General features: G+C 45.5%; 1 protein-coding gene across 2 annotated transcripts in view; it reads right to left on the bottom strand.

The window, feature by feature from the left end:
• The window catches only part of LOC144107621 (uncharacterized), a 32,767-nt gene extending 8,919 nt beyond the window's left edge, over positions 1-23,848 (bottom strand). The window contains exons 1-6 of one of the 2 annotated variants that reach the window (XM_077640721.1): positions 23,152-23,848; positions 12,455-12,611; positions 8,862-9,058; positions 7,477-7,553; positions 5,281-5,382; positions 3,015-3,086 (exon numbers count right to left, since the gene is read on the bottom strand). In XM_077640721.1, the coding sequence (XP_077496847.1) occupies positions 3,015-3,086; positions 5,281-5,382; positions 7,477-7,553; positions 8,862-9,058; positions 12,455-12,611; positions 23,152-23,595 (1,049 nt within the window). In that variant the 5' untranslated portion in view covers positions 23,596-23,848. The remainder of the gene's footprint in view (positions 1-3,014; positions 3,087-5,280; positions 5,383-7,476; positions 7,554-8,861; positions 9,059-12,454; positions 12,612-23,151) is intronic. The other variant, XM_077640722.1, reaches the window with a different exon arrangement.
• Between the last annotated feature and the right edge of the window lie 775 nt (positions 23,849-24,623).

The raw sequence follows: 24,623 nt of genomic DNA, 5'->3' as shown, positions 1-24,623 counted from the left end.
TGCTGATACCGCAGAATGCCCGACTGTGGAGTGTCTGCAATAAAAATTGAAAGGTTGTTGTTGATATGTGCGCGTGTAGTGCTCCCTTGTTACTCTTGGTGTTTGTCGTGCATGCGGTTTGCCTTTCCTAGTCTTATCCGTCGGGTATTGTGCTCCTGTATATTTTTTCCTTTCTGGAAAAAACGTGAATGTGTTTCAGGCGTAGGTCTTTCGACCCACTTTTCCAGTTGCAGGTCCCAATCGGGATGATCATGTTTGATTTATCAGGTTTTCCTCTTGTTGAGCTGGCTTTTCTCTTTTGCTGTGTATTTTTTCTTAAACAATGCATGTGCATCCCACTCCTGCTTAAGGCCTTCTGGGAAGGCTGGTAGTTTATCTGAAATAAAATACATTTTTTCTCTTTTCCCATCAAGCTCTTTTCTGCACATCGTCAGGAGACATTGAACACTTGAACAAAGATGAATGTAATACCGTATTTACTCGCATAATGCTCGCACTCACGTAATGCTCGCACCCCCCACATTGGCCATCAAAAATTGGAAAATTCTTTTTCCCCGCACAATCATCGCACCCCCAAAATTACTGCCGTGAGCCGTCTGCTTGTCGTGGCGATCGCCATCTATTGACTGCGGCCACAACTAACTGCCATGGTTGGGTGCGCGTGCTACTAGGCGGCGGTACTGCGGTATCATCCGCTGCCACCGCCGCTACCGCTCATCCACTCACCACCGCTACGCCATTTTGCGAAGGTGTGTCCAGCTCTCCGGTGTCTCGTAGGCCTCGTTTGCCTTGTTTGCGTGTTGCACCGTGCTCTTTGTGCCGCTTCAACATGGGACGCAACGCAAGCTACACAGCTGCTTTTAAGCTAAAAGCTATTGAGTATGCGTTGAAACATGGCAACCGCGCCACCAGCAGACACTTCGGCGTCAACGAGTTTTGCGTCCGGTATTGGAGACGGCAGCACGACGAACTCAAGACGACTGGTAAGACGCGCCGGGCCTTCCGTGGACCGAAGACTGGGAAATTTCCTGCCGTCGAATCCTCTTTACTGGAATATATCAAGGCTCCACGAGCAGATGGGTGTGCTGTGTCGATTGATTTGATACGGAACCAGGCGCTCGTAATAGCAAGAAAGGAGGGCATCCCGGTGCAAGACTTCCGAGCTAATAACGGGTGGGCCACACGATTTATGCGGCGCAATGGACTCTCGCTCAGGAGGCGTACGACGCTTTGCCAGCGCCTGCCTGTAGCCTATGAAGAGAAAATAGTGGACTTCCATCGATTCGTTACCAGGATCCGGCAGGAGAAAAACTTCTTGCTCTCCCAGATAGGGAACGCGGACCAAACTCCGCTGAATTTCGATATGTCCAGCAGCAGGACAGCCGAACAGACAGGCGCTCAAGACTGTGCACGTCAGGACTACAGGTGCCGAAAAACAGAGGTGCACGGTCATGCTAGGCGTGACAGCGGACGGGCGGAAGCTCCCACCATACGTCATTTTCAAGCGGAAGACCCTCCCGAAAGGAAAGCTCCCCCCTGGTATACACGTGCGCGTCCAAGAAAACGGGTGGATGACCGCGGACCTTATGGTGGACTGGGTGAAGACTGTGTGGGGGCGGCGACCGGGAGTGCTTCTTTTTCCGTCGCTCCTCGTGCTTGATAGCTTTCGGGGCCATCTTCAAGAGTCGGTTCGGGCGAAGTTCTAGGAACTGCGCACGGACCTGGCTGTTATACCCCGCGGCCTCACATCAATGCTACAGCCTCTTGACGTATCTTTGAACAAGCCATTTAAAGATAACGTCCGGAGGCTGTACGCAGAATGGATGGCCGAAGGTGAACATGCTCTGACGCTGGGCGGCAAGATCAAAAGACCGACCGTGGAGCTGCTGTGCAGCTGGGTATCAGAGGCATGGGGGATGATTGATGTAAACATGGTGGCCAGAAGCTTCAAGAAAACAGGAATTTCGAACGCCCTGGATGCGACCGAGGACCACCTGGTGTGGGACGACAAAGAAGCATCGGAAGATGAAGAAACCATCGATTCCAGTGTCGACACGGACTCTGATGAACAGCAGAATTGCCTGCAGGACGTACGCAATGCAAGTAGTGACGGGGAGGTTGCGCGCGGCAAATAAAGTGCTTTAGCAGCTTGAGCTTACGTTCACCCTGTACTTTCATAACGAAGGTTAGTTACGCTTGAAAGTAATGTTTTCATTATATTTACAATTGCGGACCTGACAATCCTGATCTTGCACCCATTCATCTTTGCATTTAACACTCCGAAATATTTGCTTGAAAATTTTCCCCGCATAATTATCGCACCCCCAAACTTCGCGTTGATTTTCAGAGAAAAAAAGTGCGAGGATTACGCAAGTAAATACGGTACACATACAAAGTCCTGCATCGGGTTTGTCCTTGTTCCAGCGTGGCGAACTGTTTCTCGACGACATGTACCGCCAACTTGCACAACTGTCTATACTATAGTCGGGTACGACTCGAACGGCAGATGCCCTTCAAAGGAGGCCCTCCAAGGAATGGTGTCAACCGATTTACATGACACCGTGGTTAATCATTTTAAGCTACGGTTAACCCCCTTTTTTTCAGCCACCTCCTGCAATGTCACGCTAGCATGTGGATAAACCACGATGTCACGAGAATGACGTCACTAGCAGAAGAGCCTCCTCTGAGGGGTCTGCTGCTTCGTTCTTGAGTTTTGTCAGACCACAGTAGGATTCCTGTTGGCATGTTTTAGTTCCGTGTTTAGTTAGCACCACAATTCAACCCGATTAAATGCCTGCCAATATCAAGAGCATAAGTGCCTTTGAGCGGTAAACTTGCCTTCTATCCCATTAACAGAACCCAAACATGTCCTGCAGCAATAAATAATGTTTTTTCTGGGAAGGATGCTACCTAGCCCTATACAAACTCTCAACAGCCCACTCTGTAGCACTGATTCTATAGCCAGGAGCCCCGTGCACTCCTCGCAAGTGAACTCTAGAAAACTGCACACTTACTTCATTGTGACAGCATAGTTGTCGTCCATTAGGCGAAGAAGCTCAGCTGTGCTGACTTCCAGGTTCTGGAGCCTGCAAAGGGCCGAGGGGAAGAGGAAATATTTCAATGGCACAATACATCCCATCAGCTCAAGAATCTGCGAGTGACTTTTCAAGCATAAGAAACCAGGTGCCAACAATATGCTACAGGTCTGGCCAGGTTGCAAAAGCAGGCCTCTGGCATCAAGATGAAAATATGCCATTTTCACAGGCAATCAGGCATGCAGGAAAACACAGGAAGAGCTTTCAAAGGGAACATTTTCTTGAGCGAACATCGTGCCCACAAAGAAAAAACAACTCTGTGGCAGAGACAGCAGCAAGTGCATAGTATGACGGGCGCCAATAAACGAATGCTCACAGTTCTCAACCAACAGTGAACCTTCTAGATAACCTGTCGAAAGAGGCTACAACCATCTTTATAATATAATCGTACAATAACTTTGTATGAAATTCTGCACATCCCTGCACAAAATTAACCAGACGTATTTTGTGCTGGAAAAGTAAAAAAACATCTTTCTTAACCCTTTCAGCCCTGGATTTTTATTTTGCTGCGTGCTTTTACAATTTCTAAGGCCCCATAACCACGGAGTAAAAATTTTCAATAGCTTAAGAGTAAAGGGCTAAGAGCTTTTTTTCTGGCTCATTAACACATTTCGGGCCGCATGAATACAAAAAAAAAAGTGGTACAGTTTTAACGTAACTAGACCGAGTAGACATGCAAAAGCATGTGTTTAGCCTGGCTGGCTCATGGTTTTGCTTTGCTGGGTCGTCGGCACATCTGGCGATGGTTAACCCAGGTTATGATGATCTGATCAGTTTGTGCCACATGTGGAAGTTGATGAAGACGATGCACAATGCATAGCGCGAGAGTGCGTTGCAGTTTAGCATCAGGCCTGATCGGCTGCAGCGATAGCACAGTGCTCTCGGGCAGTGGCCAGCGATGCTAAGCTGCTCCCGCAATTGTGGGTTCGAAACCCAGTCGCGGTGATATATATTTTATTTCCGCACCCTCAGGGTGATGCAAGCCACAAGATTCCTGGTTGAGTTCAACCCCATGAAGTAGCACTTTCGCACTAAAACTGCTTCAGCATAACCGATCCCGCGTCAAATCTTGACCTTTTCGTTTCGTTATACAAACACAATTCTCATTGAAATAATGCATGGACCAACCAAACTTTGCTTTTACTTTATTTTATTCAATAATCCGCTATAACGTGTTCATTACAATAAGGTTCAACTACAGCCACCATTTATTTGGACCTCACGAGGACTGCGGAAAAGTGAATAAACAGGTGTCCGAAAAAACATTCAGAAAAAGCAATCCTTTATTTTCGCGTACTTATTTGGGCTTGGAGTAGGCTTAAAGCAATTGTGAATGTGCTGTTGTACGCTGCTCCGTTTGCAAGCAAGCAATCAGATCGGCATGCTTTATTTCCTTGTCATTAGTTTTCTTCAATGCTGTGACCCCCTTCCCCCTCGCTTATCTGCTGCCTGCACACGCTGTTAGAGAACAATCTCAGACCGGTACTAAATTCGGTAAAATTTCTGTTGGTACTATATGCTGAATTCAGGCAGCAACTCCATGTACACTTTGCACAGAATTTCACAAAGTGCGAAACTGCAAGGAAGTTGCTCTTTCTAAACTGTCAGAGACAATAATATGTACTCCCTCTCTCATATCACCTTCATCACCTCCACCACCACCATCACCAGCCCAACTATTCCGTCCACTGCAGGGCAAAGGCCCCTCCCATATCTCTCCAATTATTTCTGTCTGGTGCCAGTCGCAGCCACCTTATCCTGCAAACTTCCCACTCTCGTCCACCCACCTGACTTTCTGCTTCCCCCTGCTACCTTTGCCTTTTCTTTGAATCCACTCCACTAGTGGTTATCTTCCCTTCGCATTACGTGCCCTGCCCATGCCCATTTTTTCCATATTTCAACCGTAATGTCATTGCTGGTTACTTCACCTTTATTCCCTGACCCACTTTGCTCTCTTCCCATCTCATGACGTTACGCCTATAATTTTCCTTCCCAAAGCTCCCTAAGTTGTTGTTGTTCTCAGCTTAATATCAAGCCTTTTCATCAGCCTCCAAGTTTCTGTCCCACAGGCGAGTAGTGAGCACTGGCAAGATAAAACAGTTTATGTACTCCCCCCCTCTTGAGCAATATCACTAAGTCACTATTCACGATCTTCCATATCATCCACAAGCGAGAGTCCACTCACTTGGCCCATGTCTCGAGCGCTTGCGCCATCTTGTGGCAAGCCTGCAGGCAGCGCTCTTGCAGCAGCGACAGCAGCTTCTGGCACGTCTGCCGGATCTTGTTCCTGCACACACAGGCGTTTCCTGACTAGCCAGCACATGAAAACACGCCTCAGAAATACAGGGCTCATTCAGCCTCTAGAAACGGTGGGAAACAATCTCACTAGAGCAATCTCTCGAGTATGAGAATACCCCCACAGACACATGCTTGTTCAGGAATAAATGGTAGACTTGTGCATATCAAAGCATGGCTTAAAAAACGAACAAAAAGAAACAAGAAACAAATATGGCCAGTGAAATATATTTCAGCACACAAAATTGTGAATGTGCCAGTTGCTTGATGATATAAGCAAACTCATCATCATCATCAGCCTGACTATGACCACTGCAGGGCAAATGGCCCCCCATGTCTCTCCATTTAACCCTTAACTATGGTACACCTACTGCCTGAAAGTTGGCAAGGAGCTGCTGGACATAATTTAACCCTTGAACTGCCAAATTCACGACAAACGTACGAAATGACTGTTGTCAGGCTTAAAACAAGCATTAAAGGCACGAAACTTGTTTCATGGATGACTATCGCCCTCTAGAGTTGAAAAATGTAACCAACAATCTTCCATGCCATGATCTCCCTGCAGCAGAAGCTAAGGCAGTAAATGCAACAAACAAATTATTCGGGCCCGCGGTCTACTGCGCACCAAAGCGCGAGCGTCTGCTAGCTCCCCAGGTGCCGCCACTATCGGCACCGGGGAGGAGCCGAGAGAAGGAGCACCGGCATAGGAGGAGGGAGAAGCTGTCGTTACTTTTAGTTCATCGAGGAGCTTTACCTGACATGTACAACTTATCTACAAGGTGCTGTCACATTCACTTCAAATGGAGTGATCTGTGCTTAAGAAAACTGATCCCTGGCTAGTGCACTGTCCCAATATCCAGTGATGTACCCCCTACAATTTTCTTTTACTACGTTTTGCTTTAGTGCTGCGGTCAATCAACAAATGTCAACATTTTCAAAAATTATTTTGCCGAGATATGGGTATTTCCGTGCTAAATGCCTTGACTATAGCTCACTATGAAAAGGGAAAGAAATACAGCCTAAGAATCTATCACCAATAGTTTTCTGCACACAAAGCGAAAAAAAAAAGATGCAATTATTTCCCAACATAGAATAAGGAGAATTTTCACCCGAATGAGTCTTCAAAACCAGTCCAATGAAATTGCGGATATGATTCGAAGCATTCCTACACAGCTACATTTCTCAAACTACGTTTCGCCCCAAGCCCTCCTGATTAAGCCGTATATTCTATTGTAGCAACTGCAGACACACCTGAGCAGCAATAGGGCTTTCAGTTGACTCTAAAGCAAATCTTCCATCATGATCCTGAAGCAGCCAGCCTGATGCACACATCCTTCCATCCAAGATGTATGTTACAGCGAAAGCCTTTCCGCGCGACTTTGACTGCACTGTTGCTGCATCTGTGAATTACCCTTAACTAATCAATAATTAATCAATTACTAATTACTATCACTTATTAATTACTAAATCCGGCATTTTTTCTGTCCATTCTTTTTTTTTTTTTCACTGTGCTGTGACGACTTCCAGTGGATATGACGTCACTCCGTTTTTTAACGCAATTTTTTGACATTTTTCACTATAACTAAGTAATTATATCACAGTCATCAAACTTAGCTTCAATGTTCATTTTTTCCTCCTCTATCTGATGCAACTGTTCTTTTTCTCCCATCTTTATTAGTTCCCGAGTTACTTCAATATGCTGTGACGACTTCCGGTGGATGTGACATCCCATCGTTCCCGTGGCAATATCAACGTCGTCCGCGCTATTTCTATGCAATTTTGACATTTTTGGCTGTAATTTTTAGCTAATTATTCTAGTCATCAAAACTTTGTTTCTAGGGTCATTTTTTCCTCCTCTATCTGAAGCAACCATTCTTTTTCTCCTATCTTTTATAGTTCCCACTAAACAAAGCATCATGAACAGACGGACACGATCGTGGCTGCGAGCATGAGCCATTAAAGGCTTTCGCCTTAATAAGCACAAATTTATAGAAAAAATAGCCAACTTATAGGACACTGTTTTCTTACAATAGCTAGTAAGCACTGATGCAGTGTAAACATTTACTGAACGACTGCACATCTGCACCTTTTGCTTGATGCACACCTGGGGCCAAGCAGAAAGTATCCAGTAAACCCCACATACGAAGGAACTTCCTGAACAGGCTGCAAACACAGGATGAAAGGAGTTGGTCAGCTGAGTAAAACAACAGTTAGACATGGGGCAAAATAAGATGAAGCAGGCATGCGCAGGGCTGACTAGCCACTCATTTTTATTCAAAAAGTACTCATATATTTATAATGCACATTAGAACCAGTACTTACGCAGCACTCACTACATCTATATAAAGGAAGCCAACCACCAAAACCAAGAAGAGCACAGTGTTATGTTCTTTTTTTTTTTGGTGGCGTGGATCAAAGTGGGAAATTACTGGAATATTCAGCTTTTAGATGGAGATAATTTCATGCAGAGTAAATGAAGAGACAAGCACAAGCTGCTGGTGGGATCCAAACCTACCATCTCCATATGTCCTGTATGGTGCTCTATCAAATGAGCTACAGCGACGACTGCCCTAACTCGGTGCTCCAGGAAGGTGCTAACAGAACGCAGGTTTGGATTCCACTAGCAGCATGTGCTTGTCTTTCCTTTTGCTTCTCATCAAAGCATCTTTCATATAAAAAAAATACAGTACCAATTTCCCACTGTGATAAAAACTGCCATTAAAAAATGAATAAAAGGAATGTTTCCCTGTACTTTTGTTGGTTTTGATGACTGTTGGCTTCTTGCATGTCTACCATCATGGGCAAAAATAGAAGAAACCCCCCTACAAGTTCGGACCCATGCCACTGCATGGGGGCGCCACGTGATGAAACACTTCTGGTATCGAAATGAGCCCACTGCACCAGCCTCAACACCTAGGTGCTTTGTCAGGTGGCACCCCTGTGCAGAGTGGCACGAGTTGGAACTTGGAGAGAGGGAGGGGGGCCTCTTACTTTTGCACACAATAGTGCATCATAATGAGCCCATATACCCGAAGTTGCAAACCGAACGTCAGCAGATGACGTGTTCATAGGTGGGGCCCAGCCCCGACCTGCTTTCTTTATTTTTTTTTCCCGGTGCCCCTGCGTGTACGAGTTGAGGGGGAGAGGAGGAGCATAATTTTTAATCGTTAATATCTTGGTTGTTATTGATGCTAGCTCAAAAAATTCTTGCATTGGGGTGACGAGTGATCGAATGCCAATCTCTCGTCTGCTTTATGTAATCTCAGTTGATTTATTGCATAGTGCCTTTAAGTGGTGAACTCGCGACACGCATTAAAACCTGCTGCTAGCAAGCTCCATGCAAGTCTGGTTCCTAATTTCCCACGCATTTTGCTTCTGATCTTCAGTTTGTTAGTCGCCTTCCACACTGACTTCAATAAATTTGGAAGATTCGTTTCGTATGCATGACGACCAACACAGGCCAACACTTGCCTGATTTTCCTTCTTCACAAGCTTGCACCTCCATCGGCGTGGTCCATTAATAATGTCCATGAACATAATACGCTTGTAGTGGACCCAGTGAGACTCTGGGGTGATTCCCGGCCTTGCTTCCGAGAGAGATTTGAGCTTTCGCTTCTCCTCCCTGAACTGGTTACGCAGGATGCGGAATTTCTCTCGCAACTGCGCAACTGTAATAAGTTACAAAAGGATAAGGCACTGTGTGTAGAATGCCTGCAACAATAGGCATGACATGCTGGTTTGCAAATGCCACTGTCCATTTTATAAAGTACAATGCTAAGAATTGAGAGTTAATTGCAGGTGCACTAAAGAGGAAAACTTCTTTTATTTTGTTTTTTGGATTTCTGTGAATAAATAGTTTCAGTTACAGACAACACAGCCACAAATTAAGCCCACGGAAATAAAAATCCGTGTGGACTCATTACTTTCACGACACTCACCTTCATCACCTTGCGACTAGCAAGTGAAAACCATGAAGAGAGCCAAAGTAATTTTTATAACTCTTTTTGAACATGACTGCAGTAACAGTATGATAAAACCACTACGTATTTGTGGTTCAGAGAACACATCACCAAAAAAACAAGCCCGGAGCTATCTGAGTGTTTTCTCCTCATCTGCTGCAGCGGAAGTGCATGCCTCGCTTACCTCCATACGGTGTGTCGGTGATCATGGTTCCCTTTTCTTGAAGGCCCCGTGTCTGCCTCACCCCCACTCCTCAATTTTGCAATCCTGTGACATCTATGGTTCTACACTTTTTCGTGTGATCTGTGTGATGCCATCGCGTTTTGTTGCAAGTGTTGTTTGGTTTGCAAGTAATCTGCATGTTTTCAAAGATCACTTGGCATATTACTACGTATTACTCCACTCATGGCAGAGCAGCAAGCTGGCAAGCGACTAGCTGAAAGGCACACTGTGCGTTGGTTGACTCCTCCTACTCTCCGAGCTCAGTTAAAAAAGAAAGACGGGAGCTGGGACGTTTAATGTGATTTAACAGAGAAATTGGCCATACAGGAGAATAATTCAAAGTTTCTAAGAATGGTTGCAGCGTGCAGATCGAGTTCTCGCAGTAAAAAAACGAACTCAGAATTTTCTTTAGTGCACCTTTAAGTAGTGTACCCACAGACTCTTATACAATAATATGGACTTCGAGGGTGGATGAGGTCTCGTTGTTTAGCTCAATGTGCTAGCCCTTAATTAAGATCAACGAGGATTGACTTTAGTTTCTTCTCTATAACAAAACAGGGCACAGGAGCACTCAGCAAAAAGGCCCAATTTTGCCTTTTTGGCATACATCTTTCCTGGCAAAGGCAACTTACAAATGATAGCATGCATTAATACCAACTGTCAAAGCTACGCAGAGAGAGAACAAGCTCCCTGGAAAAAAAAAAAAAGTTTGGACAACTCTCACATTGAACATGTCTAGCTCATCATCAAAACTGAGTATGTCATGAACTCTGCATACAATACAGGGAGCTGACAGCAAGGAAGACAGTACACTAGTATACAGTTGTGGTCAAATTTGAGGCACACTACAGTAGAAGCTGCAAGCAAAGGCCAGGGCATGCCACAAGTGTGCTGACCTCACACGAGCTATCGACAAAGGTCTAACATTGTGGCTTGTGAGCTTGTGACTTCATCTGCATAAACACAGACAGCTGTCCGCAAGCATGGGAAGCACTCATGCATGTAATTCCAGAGCCCCTCCCTCTGTGTTCAAACATACACCGCATATTTTAGCAGGTGTGGAGCCATAATATAATGGTGGTCATGGCTATACAGTTAAACCTGGACACAACAAAACTGAGAAAACTCCACTATTTTTCACTTTAAGCAGGATTTGTGTTACATGCAGTTTTTGTGTGAATACTTGGAAGGACAACATATAAAGGAAACCAAACAAAAAAAGAAATATACGTGAAATTGCTTCTGAAAAGTACACAGCAAAACCTCCCATTACTCTTGTAGTCATAAATGCTGAGCAACTTTTCATGACTGCACTGATAACATGACTGCGGCAGCAGCCACCACTACCTCCACCATGCTTCACACAACGCTGCTACGAGTGGGACGGGGAGAGTTGAGGAGCCAAAGGAACCACAGCCGGACTAGAGGAGAGCATGCACGGTGGCGCCACTACCACTAGACCGGTGGTGCAGGCACCTAGTGGCCTCTCCTTGCATGCACCTGCTCTTCTCTGCCTGGCCACTGTTACCCCAGGAAATGGACTCATCGCTTCGCATTGCCAGCATTCTATGCCATCCCTGCTCCCAACAGCTAGTGGCACCAGAATCACACGATGATGATGATAGATTTTTATGGCGCAAGGGCATCTGTGGCCAAAGAGTGCCATGGCACAAGGTATTTTCTTCTACTGAAGGTGGTGCCAAAGACCCCTTTCCCAAGAATTTCACCCTAAATAAGCCGAGCACCAGACCAGGGGGAAAGCTTGTACCCATTATATCAACGGTGGGCACCCGGCGGCACTGGGGATTGAACCTCGCACCTCTCACATGCGAGGCGGATGCTCAGACCACTAGGCCACCGCTGCGGTTTACCAGAATCACACAACCAACCGAGCGGCAGCAATGGGTGCGCACTGCTCGTCCCAGGTTTTTTTTGCTATACCATAATGCTTTTTCGCTGTTTTTGAGCATGAACTGTTGCAGCGACATGAGATGTGATGTTACAAAAGCAGAGACTACTGCGTTTGCCACGTGTAGGCAGTGATGGTGCTGCAACACAGCATATTTTGTTAACGAGGCTCTGAAAGGGGCTCTCACTAAAGTTGCACTATGTCTGGGACGTTAAAAAATGGCACTTCACGAATATCCTCCAGCAAGAATTTTTTCAATGCGTCTGTTAGAACCTGATTTAACTGTAGTGAAAATTTGAATTTCAGCGTTTTTATGCCTTTCCGTCTCCTCTTGTCACTTCTTGCACAGTGAAAGGTCAGCGCTCCTCCACTGACCCCACTGCCGATACGCGAGGGAATTCCACGAGGGTGCAGCTTCCTGACCTGCCGGAGTGATGCGGCTGTCTGGCCGCGGACGTGGTAGCTAGGTGACGTCTGAAAGAATCTAACTGACAGCCATGTCTTAACCGACATACACAGGAGCATGAAACAGAGGAAAGTTCGGTTATGAAAAAGTTGCGGGAAAGGGCTCGCTAACTTTTGTGCACGACTCTGGGTTCTCTGGTGCATGTAGAAGTGTATTACTTGGCTCAGGTGTTCATGACAGCACAACGTAGTGATTGAGCAACTTTATGTACTCTCCTCAGAAGTTGTCTCACGGGCCCTAAAACTGTGGTTGCTCAAGGCGATCATACGCAATCCTATCAGTTTCTGTTCTATTGTCATGAAACTTTCGCGCGGTTCGGCCGAATCTCAAGTAACGCAGCACTCGCTAAGAGAGTTGGCATGGTGAGTTTGTCATATCAAGGACAACTGCTACAAAATCTTCGTTACATGGCACAGCACGAGTAGGTGGATACCAGGCGAGCTTCAGTGGCCGGGTTAAGTCACACTGCATAGTGAACTGCCTGCCCTGCTTCCCCCTGATACGCACCCGTGAATTTCCCTCGAAATGCTGAGGCTATTTGTCCATATGCGACTCCCTTCAGCTCCTGGTCGAAATACTGCGCATCATCCCTATTCCACAAGAGGGGTCGTTCCTTGACCAGGTCGATGAGGTAGGCTTCTTCCTCTACATTGAATGCACCTCTCTGCATCGGGGAAAAAAGACACAAATCAAGATAGCTACCCCATGCGAAACCACATTTTCGAGCTGACACACTTACAGGTTTATCATCCAAAAACACACACAGTAAAATACATTGCAGCAGGTGGCAAAGCAATGTCATATGAAAAAGTATAATGTCACATGACACAGGGGGACCATTTAGTACAAGCTCAAATGGCATGAACAGCAAAAAAGTGCGAACATTAAAGACAAGCAAGGTGGAGAGCTCGGTCGGTGGAAACATGAACCTAGTCTACTACTCCACACAAGGGGAAAGGAGAGAAAAAGGAAGGAGCTAAGTGTGGATGGAAGGTGATGATGTCATGACACCTGCAGGCACTGCATCCTCATTCGTGGACACGGCCTAAGCTCAACTATATTCTGATATAGAAGGCGAACTTTTGCTTTCTAATCGGGCATCCAGAAAGTTTAGACTCTGCCTATAAAGTGAGTGGCTCCACCTAAAGCAGGTAAAGCAAAATGTGCTCGTAAACATCAAGTAAAGATGGGCATCTGCATATTTTATGGCAGGACGAAAAAAACGGTTCTTATTTTTTTGCGCTCTCTTTACAACTGCTATTAAAGGGACAATTAGGAAAACATCATCCAATTACTGTTCTTAGTAAAAATTATCTGAGTTTCCCTGAATATGCTAACATTTTTTCAGCAGAAGCAAGAAACACATTTATCGGTGAGATAACAATTCACATGAGCGTAATTCACGTGCGCTATGGAACATCATGTGAATGTAAAGATTTTCACGTCATTGAATTCAAACTCGCGACATCCACACCGAGAAAGACTGGATGCCAACATTTTGAAGTGAGTAGCAGTGTAGGATAGCCTCTGGGATCCAAGCTAGAAATTCAGTGCCGAAACAGTTTATTTGCAAAATTGGCCGATGATGGCAACACCTCTATTTTGTTTATTTTGGTCTTTCCTAGCTTATATCCTCGCTTTTGTTGAGAGGGGCCTCTCTGTTTTTATAATGGCATAGGCAATCGATACAGGCACTCTGGAGCAGCAAAGTGACGAAAAGCGGTGAGCACCGCAGCGTGGGTGGGTCAGAGATTGTCACATGGCATGTGCGCCACAGGATGACGCGATTTGATGCATACTGCTGTTCACTCTCTGCAGGCATGCGATTTTTGAATGGCTGGATAAATGGCCAGTTTAATGAGCCCCAGCAGCAAGGGTAATCACATTTATGAAATTTTAAAAATCTGATGTTGATATTACTTACAGTACACTACACCCCTATTAAAGGGACCATGCAATGAATTAAAAGTCGCTTGCAAATGTTTTCAATGCTTAGAAATGATGCTAGTGAGCATTTACACTAAATATGAGTCTTCGGAACTGAGCCGGCAATTTATTATGAATTTTTAAAAACCGTGTTTTTTAAAATTTGTGGGCCGACTGGTGTGCTTGTAGTGACCGATTTTGAAACTAAAATCGTGAGAAAAGACGTCGCTATACCCATGACGTCAGCAGGCCACCACACGCTGTCATTCGCTGGAGCCACAGCAGCCACAACGTCACGGGCACACTTCCGTTAGCCGTGAAAGTCGTCTGCTCGTGCTGCCGTGCGAGCCCCTCCGGCAAGCGCGAGCCAGGTCACTGCCTTCGCGCATATGGTTTCAATTTACCTCTGCCGCCTCTTTCTGTCGGGAGTTGAGGGGCCACCCGCAGTGTCTTTTTCGTGCAACAACAGACGACAAGCAAAAGAATCCGAAGCGCACCGCAATCCAGAAAGGTGAAGAGAGACCGCGGAGACGCTGCCGATGCTGCTGCTGGGGCGCTGGGTGCGACAACCGGAAGTTGCAAACCGAACGTGTTCATCGGGTATTCAGAGGATGACGTGTTCATAGGCGGGGCCCAGTCCCAGACCTGTTTTCTTTATTTTTTTCTGGTGCCCGGCATGTACGAGTTGAGGGGGGAGAGGAGGAGCGTAATTTTTAATCCCCTATATCTTGGTTGTTATTGATGCATGCTCAAAAATTCTTGCACTGGGGTGACGAGTGATCGAATGCCAATCTCTCGTCTGCTTTATGTAATCTCAATTAATTTATTGCATAGTCCCTTTAATAAATAAGCAGCCTAATGGTAATAGCTTAAAAGTTAACTATCAATTTTAGTTAACCAGCCAGCTAGTTAGCACATCTCAGCTGTATTCTGACGCATTACACTACTGACAATGCTATGCCGAAAAAGCGTTCTAACTCAAAAAGCCTATTTTCAAAAACTACAGAAAATCTTTGGCAAGAAAAAAACTATTTTTAACCCTCTGCAACAAGCCAGGAAGAACTACTTAAAGCCAGGCATGCAAAATGAATGCAGAAAACTGTTTTCAAGATCAATGCCTCAGCATTTCCTGTAAGCAGCAACATGGCTCCGGAACATATGTGTATTCTGTCTCTTGTCCCTAAAATAAGCTGGAATGTCCACATAATACCTTCTCCGTACTGAAATGAGTCATTAGTACTACAGCAGACTCCCTAAAAACATTGTAGAGTCATGACTTAGAGATATCAGGACCCGACAGAAATTGCATAAATAATCATCAGCGAGGGTTGAATTCTTTTATGTGTTATCAAAACATGTTCATTACAAGAATCTGAAATTCTGAACGTTTTCATGCCACAGGGTCATAATTACATGGGTGAAAGGCTGGCTAAAAACAACATACTGATATTTATTTTAGAGCCACCTATTCTATCGATTTGAATCCCGAGGCCATACCTATGCAACCGACCTGGAATCTTCACTAAAAATTAAAAACTGACCAATATTTTTCATCTCAACAGCCAGTTACACTGTCCATATGTTGCCTCTTTCTAAACCTTTAAAGATACTTCCACTTCAACCATTAATTGAATATAAAACTGTCAATGGTGTCCTGTCTGATTAGCATTAACTTTTCACTACCCTCACTTAGCTTTGCATCTTTGCAATACAGGTCACCCAGCATAGCAAGAAGCAACTATCTGCCCCAGTCAGCAAAAATGCTTATGGATAAAATGCCTTTATAGGTTGGAACTCTAGTCTGGAACACCATGCCCCCTAAAATAAAGAAAGCATTAATTTCTCTACCTTACTGAAATTGTGCAATAAAAGGTTGTAATTTTTCTATTACTGTGTGAACAGCGTTACCTGCTTGAGCTGCCTTATTTCCTGAACAATGTGCCTGGATCCCAACTAGCCTGCAAATTAGGGGTCCAGCTACTTTGTCCAAATGATGTTTGTATCCATTTCAGCCGTTGTTCAATTAATGAATGAACAAACGAATACACCTACTGCAGTGCAACAGAAAAGAACAGTGATCACTTATCCTTAGTAAATGTTTATGAACTGCTTTTTTTTTTCTTTTTACTACTCTTTCCCTCTAAGTACATTAATGCATTCATGGCATCTGCATTCATAGAATTTCCCTGTCCAAGGAGCATGACCTCTGTATGCATACTAAATCTGGGAACGTTCCTCCAGTGCCACATGGGCCATATGGAGCACACAAATCGATTTAGACTGACCATGTTTGTACAAAGATGCCAGCAGTGTGTCAGATCAACTCCTACAATATGTCGGGTCACCTTTTATGTGTAGCACTGAAACTCATCCTGAAATGAAGCCACAGTTTGGATGAGAAGGGTTCAAAAGCGGTTTTGGGTGAAATAAAGCTAACTGGGACTGGGGTGGCCACCCTTCTAAAATGGGTTAAAGGTTAGCTGCCAGTTTCTACACACCAGCTCGAGAGAGGCGGTTTAGAGAAGAGATCAGGCTTAAGCTGATTTGTATAAAACTTCCACCCAGTGCAACTATCAGGGAAATGTGCAAAAACAAAGCGTCCACCCGGAATATGTTGAACTTAAGTAGCGCTTTCACACCTTCCCCTCATTAAAATTCCGCTTACAATACTTCTGAAATCCCATTAACCAAGGAATGTGATATGAAAACAATTCAAGAACACATGAAGAATCAATATTTTTGTAACAAGTACAATTTTGCATACAAACACACTTGTGCATGTCATTAATGAAAACACTGAAAGCATACTAAGAATACCCCTGTAGTCTGAGATACACGACCCCAAATGACGTATTTTTCAATTGGTGCATATACCCTCTGTACATATTTATATTATACTTCGCAGTTCTGTTTCTGTGCAGTACTATTTTTTTAGTGCCTGCGCTGTATGTGTTTGTCCCCCCCCCCCACCTCCCCCTGCTATGTAATACTGTTGTGATGTATCACATCATCGTCGACCCACTAGGCAGCGACGAGGTGGGGAACAGACATGCGACCAGCATGAAGGGTGAACACATGTTGGAACACAGTGTTGCCATTTTAGTGGTTTTCCTGCTAACTTTAGACTTTTGTTGCCTCTCAGCGAGAAAAATTGTCCGTCTAGTGGCTAGGGGATTTTTAATCTTTAATTGGTGGGTCTTATTGTTTTAGTGGATTTCAGGTCATTTAAGTGGACTTGGTGGATCTGACCAAAATGAGCAATTCTGTCATCGGGCTTTAATAAAAAAAAAGTAGCCTGCGGGTTATGTACGAGGAAGGGACTTTAGCAGCGTCACCGGCAGCCTCCTTGTCATCCACTATGTGAGCCAGTTGGCATGGGCAGTTATATGATATGCCCTGAAGAAGCCCGCAGAGAGATTCGCAGTTGTGCCTCTCTGCACCTAGCTGCTATAGGGTGTCAATTGATCCCATGCATGACCCCATGCACTGACCCTGCAAGGTGCGGCAAAAGGCGACACCCCTCTGCCTCGGCACCTCTGTCATTTGTGCTACCCTAACTCGCCTCAGCACTCCGGCGCCAGCATCTTCCAGAAAACAGTTGCTCCACACTTTGAACTCTCCTTCTCAGTGCTTCCTCCCTCCCCTTGCTTCTGTTGTTATGCGCAGAATAAATCAGTCCACTTGGCATACTGGCATTGTGTGCGGCGCTTCGCCAGAAAATAACCTATCCCACAGTTAATTCTTCGGCGCGCATGTGCATCAGAGATTATCATGCCGATAATGCTGAAAGTGAAGTATGCTAAAAAGTTTTGAGACGAATGGGTTTAAGACCCGGACCTGGGGAGCTGGCTCCTCTGCAAGACTAAACCCAATGGATTGAAGGTAGCCAAACGTAAGTTTTGCCAGTGCTAACTTAAATCCATGTACTGAAGGCGCAGAAGGATACAAAAAAGCATCAGAATGCTGCTGGTATATTGGGCCCGTCGCAAAAGCAGATTACCTTCTCTAAAAGAACTGAAAGCGATGCAGCGACCACAGTAGTGGGTAGGGCGGTGTTGTTCATAGCTGAACACTGCAGTATTATGACTGCCGACCATTTGGAAAAATTAATCAAGAAATCATTCCCAGACAGTGCAGCTGCCAAAGGCTATGGAATGAAGAGGACAAAATGTGCTGCAGCGCTTAGAAATGTTCTGTACCTGTACTTTAAAGAAGACCTTTCATCTGACACTCGCAACAGCAAATACAAAATCATTGTTGACGAATCAACTAACATATCGGTAACAAAGTATTCACCAATATCTGTAACTTACCACAGTGAAGCAATGTCGTCAATTGTAACAACATTCTTGTCCCAGTGCATGCTAGAAATATGTGATGCGCACAGCATAGTTGAGAGCATAAAATGTGCACTGTACGATCACAGCCTAAAACTGGAAAATCTGGCTGGTATCACTACAGACAACGCAAGCGTTGTCACAGGCGTAAACAAAGGCGTCTATCAACAGCTCAAGTCTCATGCTCCCCATTTGATTTTGACTAGATGTGTGTGCCATTCACTCCAGCTGGCGACATCAGCCACTGTGGGACAAGTACTCCCAAGAATCCTACAGATTGCCTTGTGAGTGAAACTTACAATTGGTTCGCTAGGTTCTCATGACGGCAGTAGGCATACAAGAAATTTTTTTGTCTCTTGAACAGCGGAGAAGCACCTTTGAAGATCGTGCAAGCTTGCTAGACTAGATGGCTTTCTATCACAACAGCAGTGGAACGAGTGCTGTACCAGTGGGAGGAGCTGAAGGCGCACTGCCAAATAGTTAGGTTGACGGAAAAATGTTACGGCGCGTAGGTGCTTCACTTCATGTACTGACGACCTGAATAAAGCTTATTTGCTAACCCTAAAGCCTGTACTCCTGGAAATACAAACAGTGAACAAGTCTTTTGAAGCATAGAATGCAGGCCAGACAAAGCTGCTGGAAGACTTCGTGCGACTTTTGTCTACTCCAATAAAGAAAGTTTTGCTTCCAACAGTAAACATTGACGCAATCAAGACCAAAGTAGAAGACTGCCTCAACCCAAAACCGTACTTGGGCTACTTGTTCGAAATGCACATTCAAGGAAAGAAGCGGGCTTTGGTCCAGAACACGAGGACATGTTTAGAAAGCGATGCATAAAGCTCCTGGTTTCTACAGGCTAGAGGCAGAGGCTTCCTAAAAACACTGAAACAATAAAAAGCATTTTACCGTTGTCAGTAGAAAAAGCCTTGTGTGTACTGAAGCTCTCTCAGTCCCACTGATGGAAGTGGTTGCTTTAACGCCAGGCAAAATACATGCGGCAGAAAGACAATGGAAGTGCATCATGACTGTCACATGGGTGAACGATGATGGTGAGGGATTTTTATGGCGCAAGGGCAACTGTGGCCAAAGAGTGCCATGGCACAAGGTGTTTTAGATTAATCATGGTGGGGTCAAGACCCATTTCCCAAGCATTTCGCCCTAAAGAAGCCGAGCACCAGGCAGGGGAAAGCTTGTACCCATTGTATCACTGGTGGGTACCCGGCGGCACACAAGGGCGAATACCTCAACGACTGAGAACTTCTGGTGTGAAGTAAAAAATCAGAGACTCTTCTAACAAAAACCCATTCAGATAACTAGCGTACTTTGCTACCTCAATGCTAGTCCTACCTTACTCGAACGTGGAAGTTGAAAGGTCAGTCATCCAGATGAACTTCGAGACAAAGCTGTGAAACAGACTCTCGCCAGCTACAGTCAATGCTATTATTGTGATCAGAGCGGGGCTGAAGAGGCACAATAAAGGATGTTTTGACTACCAACTTCCAGAAAAAGTTATCCGACTCATTGGAACTGATACCAGTTACAGCGGAGAGACTGAGCCATCAACTTCAGGAAGTGCTACGTGTCAGCCACATTGCTTGCAGGTGGCTGATGAAGATTCCGATGAAGATGCTGATGCATTTGTGTATTGAAGTCACACAGTTTTTAAGCGGCTCTGCTTCAATGCTCGCATAGAGTTGCTTTCGGCTAGTTGTGACTAGTCCGAACATACTTACACTCCTTTCATGCTTTTTCTTGTAATTAGTCATGCAGTGTGATTGATGGACTATGTAACCTTTGTTGCTATCTCCTAATGTTTGTATACATTTGAAGAATGGCACCTTATGGAGGATTTTCTATGTAAGTTATAGCGGACTGTGCGTTTCAGGAGAATAGAATTAGCTTACAGCTTGAAACAAAATTACTGGCAGGAACGCTCGCTGAGAACGCAGCAGGCGCAAAACGATGCGGTACGAGCTGCCCTGGATTCTGCCAACGAATGTCGCTCAAAAAATAATGTGACTAGACGTTTGAAGAAAATGTTTTTTCCTAACCATTGTTGCGCAATAAAATATGCCACCTTTTCGTTCACCTCATGCTCATGGCTGGCTATGACAGGCGCACAAGCAAATGCCACTGCGCATTCTGGTTTTGTTCTTGCTTACCCCTTGTTTTGATCACAGTTCTGACACTGAATCGTTACATTTGCATGCATTTCAAAGCCAAGGAAAGACGCACTGCAAGTATTCTTACATCTAGCATCGCAGTGTATATTAGTGGATATTTCGGTGTTTTTAGAAAATATTTAGCAGATTTTTAGTGGATTTTGGAACCCATTTTGGTGGAATGCTCGGAAATAGAGGTGGCAACACTGATGGAACACATGTGGAACATATGCACATGAAAGTGATGATTGATGTCTAGTAGCGCCCTCCAATGATAATTAAGTATGACATTTTCAGCAGACACAACAAATCCCCCACATGAGGGAACTTAGAGGTACTGTAAATACAACCATTGTCCGCAAAGTTGAGACTGATTTATTTTCTTCTCTAGAAATGATTCCCCAAAACAAATGTTGATGCGTATGTGTTGCGCCATCTTTTCGGGCTAACCTGAGCTATTTATGTTAATTGCTGTGGAAGCCGCTAGATGGCACTACATATAAAAAATACGTTGTCACTAGTCATCTGTGCATTCTACTGTGAGTGAATGTGGAGAGATGGACGTCCACCTCGAACAGCGTGTAAAACATAAAATTCTGTGTGAAGCTCAGCAAGACAGCAACACAGACGTATCAGCTCCTTCGTGACGCTTACGGCAACGAGACATTATCGCGGGCGCGAGTTTTCGAGTGGCACAAGAGGTTCAATTTGGGGAAAACGTCGTAAGACGACACAAGGCAGGGGCGCCCTTCAACCTCACGGAATGAAAACAAGTGGCTCGGATCAGGAAACTCGTACCACACCACTCGCAAGACCACACCATTACAGCCCGCATGATATTAGATGCTCTCGACATTAGTAAGACAACATGCCATCAAATTTTGTGTGAGAACTTGGGGAAACGAAAGCTGAATGCCAGACTTATGCCGCACTCTAAAACTCACTTGCGAATAAAGTTTTTCTGCCTCTGTCTGACCCTCACACAGGACCAGAAGGACATGTCGGCATCAGTGAGCGCTGATTTGAGCAGAGACGGATGCTGCATTCATCGACAGCATCACTGCTGGAGACGAAACATGGTGTTTTCAATACGTTTTTATGGGTTCATGGGGGTTTAACGTCCCAAAGCGACTCAGGCTATGAGGGACGCCGTAGTGAAGGACTCCGGAAATTTAGACCACCTGGGTTCCTTAACGTGCACTGACATCGCACAGTACACCGGCCTCTAGAATTTCGCCTCCATCGAAATTCGATCGCCGCGGCCGGGATCGAACCCGCGTCTTTCGGGCCAGCAGTAAAGCGCCATAACCACTCAGCCACCGCGGCGGGTGTTTTCAATACGATCCACAAACAAAGAAGCAGAGCGCCGAATGGAGGTCCCAAGCTCTTCGGCATCAAGAAAGGTGCGGTGACAGAAGACCAAAAAAAAAGACGATGCTGATAGTTCTTTTCGATGCCAGAGGCGTCATACACCACGAGTTTGTCCCCCAAGGGCAGACGGTGAATGAGAAGTTTCATATTCGCGTACTCTGAGACATGCGTGATGCACTGCGACGCCGACGCCCTGACTTATGGGCATCTGGACAATGGAGACTTCTCCACAAAAACGCAAGGCCACACACTGCTCTCAGCATGACAAAATTTCTCGCCAAGCACAGTATTGCTGTACTTCCCCATCCGCCATACTCGCCTGACCTCTCCCCACAGGATTTTTTCCTGTTTCCTCGCGTGAAGAGCCCTTGTTGCTCCCAATCCAGCGACCTTTTGGTCGCTGGATTGGGAGCGTGGAGGCCATTCAAGACACCACGACAAAGGAGCTGACAGCCCTGCCAAAAGCGTTTTTCAACTGTTTCCAAGACCTCAAGAAGCGTTGGAAACTGTGAAGCTGCAAGGGAGACTATTTTGAAGGGGTGCTGCACAAACGATTTCAATGTTAAATGCATTTTTTTAAATGGACTCAGTCTCGGAACTTTACTGACAAAGGTTATAAATCAAACGAACAGTGCCACGGTCCTTCACGGCTTCAGTGTAGTCAAGTACAACTAGTGAAGCAATAAATAGTGAAGCAGTAAGTGCCACTCAAAGGCAGCCCTCCAAGCAATAGTGTTGAACTTTTTTCGTAAGAACACAGTCGACTGCCTTGCACCTGCAAGTGTGGCAATGCAGGTGGATGGCAGGTGCAAGTCAAGTATTCCGTTTGCTTTCCGAGGTCACAGGCAAGCACTGTGTAGTGTCACGACACCCATATGCTGCCACTGTGCTCATCCAACTGATGGAACTGCTGAGGTTTCTTGATTTTATCACTAAAACCTTCACTAATTTGGAGCTGTATCAATACATATTTTTTTGCATCGTTTCTATTACTGCAACCTAGGAACCTTTCCCTAGAACATGTCATCTTAACTTCTCATTTTAAGCCATCCGTACTTCCCAGATGTATTACTAGGCTTGGCTTCTATGTTAATTCATTATTGATCCCCTTCCCTAGTGAAAGAAAAAGGGTAGGTTTTACAGCACTGAAAAAAACGGTTCTAATTTTCACAGCATGCCTGTGTCTGAGGCTGTCGACTGTGCAACATTAACAAAAACAGAATTGGTAAATGGTGTTCCAGTTCATTTCCACGTCATTTCCTCAGCGAAATGTATCAATGCCTGTTCTACAGCCTGTACGCAAATAGCCTTTCTAGCACAATTTGTCCACTGTAAACATGAGCCCTTTCAATACACATGCACACTTCTCATCAGAGACCGAGAGCACGTATGAGTGGTGCGTGCTCACCGGCAGCTTCTTCTTCTGGTCGTCGCCTTTGATGCTCGGTCCCACATCAATCCCACGCTCACCCAAAACCAACGGCGCGACCGGGACTGCAGATGCCACGCCTCTAGCATCGGCGTTGGCAGCTTTCGGGTAGATCGTGGGCACGGCGCCCGGCCTCAGGCGCCTCTCGTAAACTACGGTGCCGCAGCGCTCTTTCATCTTCATCGGACAGATGCAGCTCGCCGCGAAGTGTAGCGAGCACACGTAGACGGGCTTGCAGTTCGACGGCGTCCAATCGTGCATGCCGCGGCCGGGGCTGCGCCGCACGAAGTCGATCCACGCTTGGTGCTCGCGCTTTTTGGCCGAGGGCAGCGGGTGCAGCACCGCGTTCGCCGCCCACCCGAGGCCACACACGATGCAGCGAGGCCGCCATGAATGACCCGGGCCTTGGTTGTCTGGGTTCATGACCGCCGTCCGGCACGGCCGCGCAGACGCAGCCCTTTCGAAGCGTTCAAATCTCGGATCCGCATTCAGTGGGTCCCGTACAAGACAGTCGCGACATTTTAAACGTTGCACCGCGCCGAAACAGCTTTGTTAAAACCAATATTGATAATCAAGGTAATATCGCAAACCTACACACAGCCTCATCTCGTCCCTGTACCACATGCTAACTAGAGACCTGCACATTTGGCACTGCTCCAGCGCGTACCTTCTAGTTCATACCTTTTGCCGATAGAGAACGGCAGCTACGGGCAGCATGGCGCAACAGTTAACCTGTTGAGCAAGAAGACGTCAATTATCCTACTTCAAGGATGTAATAGTTTTCTCATTTGTCTACGTTGTGAGTATTCATCATTCATCCATAGCCTAGCAAAGATGCCAGAAAGTCTCACGCCTGGCATGCGCGCAAACAAAATATTCACCGCTAGGATTTGAAGAAATGTCATATTTGCATTGTTCATTATTAGGTTTCAATATAATAATACGGGACAAATGCACAGAGAGACAGTGAGAAACGAAAAATAGTTTGTCGAAAGCAGACGATGCTGATGATAATGACAAACGATACGTGGATGGATGAATACGGCTGAACCCTTTAAATCGGGCGGTGGCTCAAGCCACTTAGCCCTGTCTTGTGTGAAATTTTACTCCTGTCTTGCTTTTAGCCACCAATCGTATAACCTGCGCTTGGTTACTTCAACCCACTTAAAATCTACTTTCCCTTCACTATTCTTAAACCCCAATGCCTTGGGTAAATCAGCCCCGCTGTTTTCCGCTGTAGGGTGAAGCCCTTTATAGGAAAGTATATCAAGTGTTCAGCCGTTTCCTTCTCCTCTCCACGCGCAATGCACAACGTGTCTATCTCGTGGTACCTGACTCGATCTATACGTATTAGTCCGCAAAACTCCAGTCCTGGCCTCAAATAACAAAGAGCTTCCCCTACAATTATCATAGATATTTTCTTTGGCAATTTCCGGTTTAAAGGTCCGGTA

The sequence above is a fragment of the Amblyomma americanum genome, chromosome 10, assembly GCF_052857255.1.
Source record: "Amblyomma americanum isolate KBUSLIRL-KWMA chromosome 10, ASM5285725v1, whole genome shotgun sequence".
NCBI classification, from domain to species: Eukaryota; Metazoa; Arthropoda; class Arachnida; order Ixodida; family Ixodidae; genus Amblyomma; species Amblyomma americanum.
Note: the sequence above shows the minus strand (reverse complement) of the source record. Positions and strands in the feature narration are given on the sequence as shown.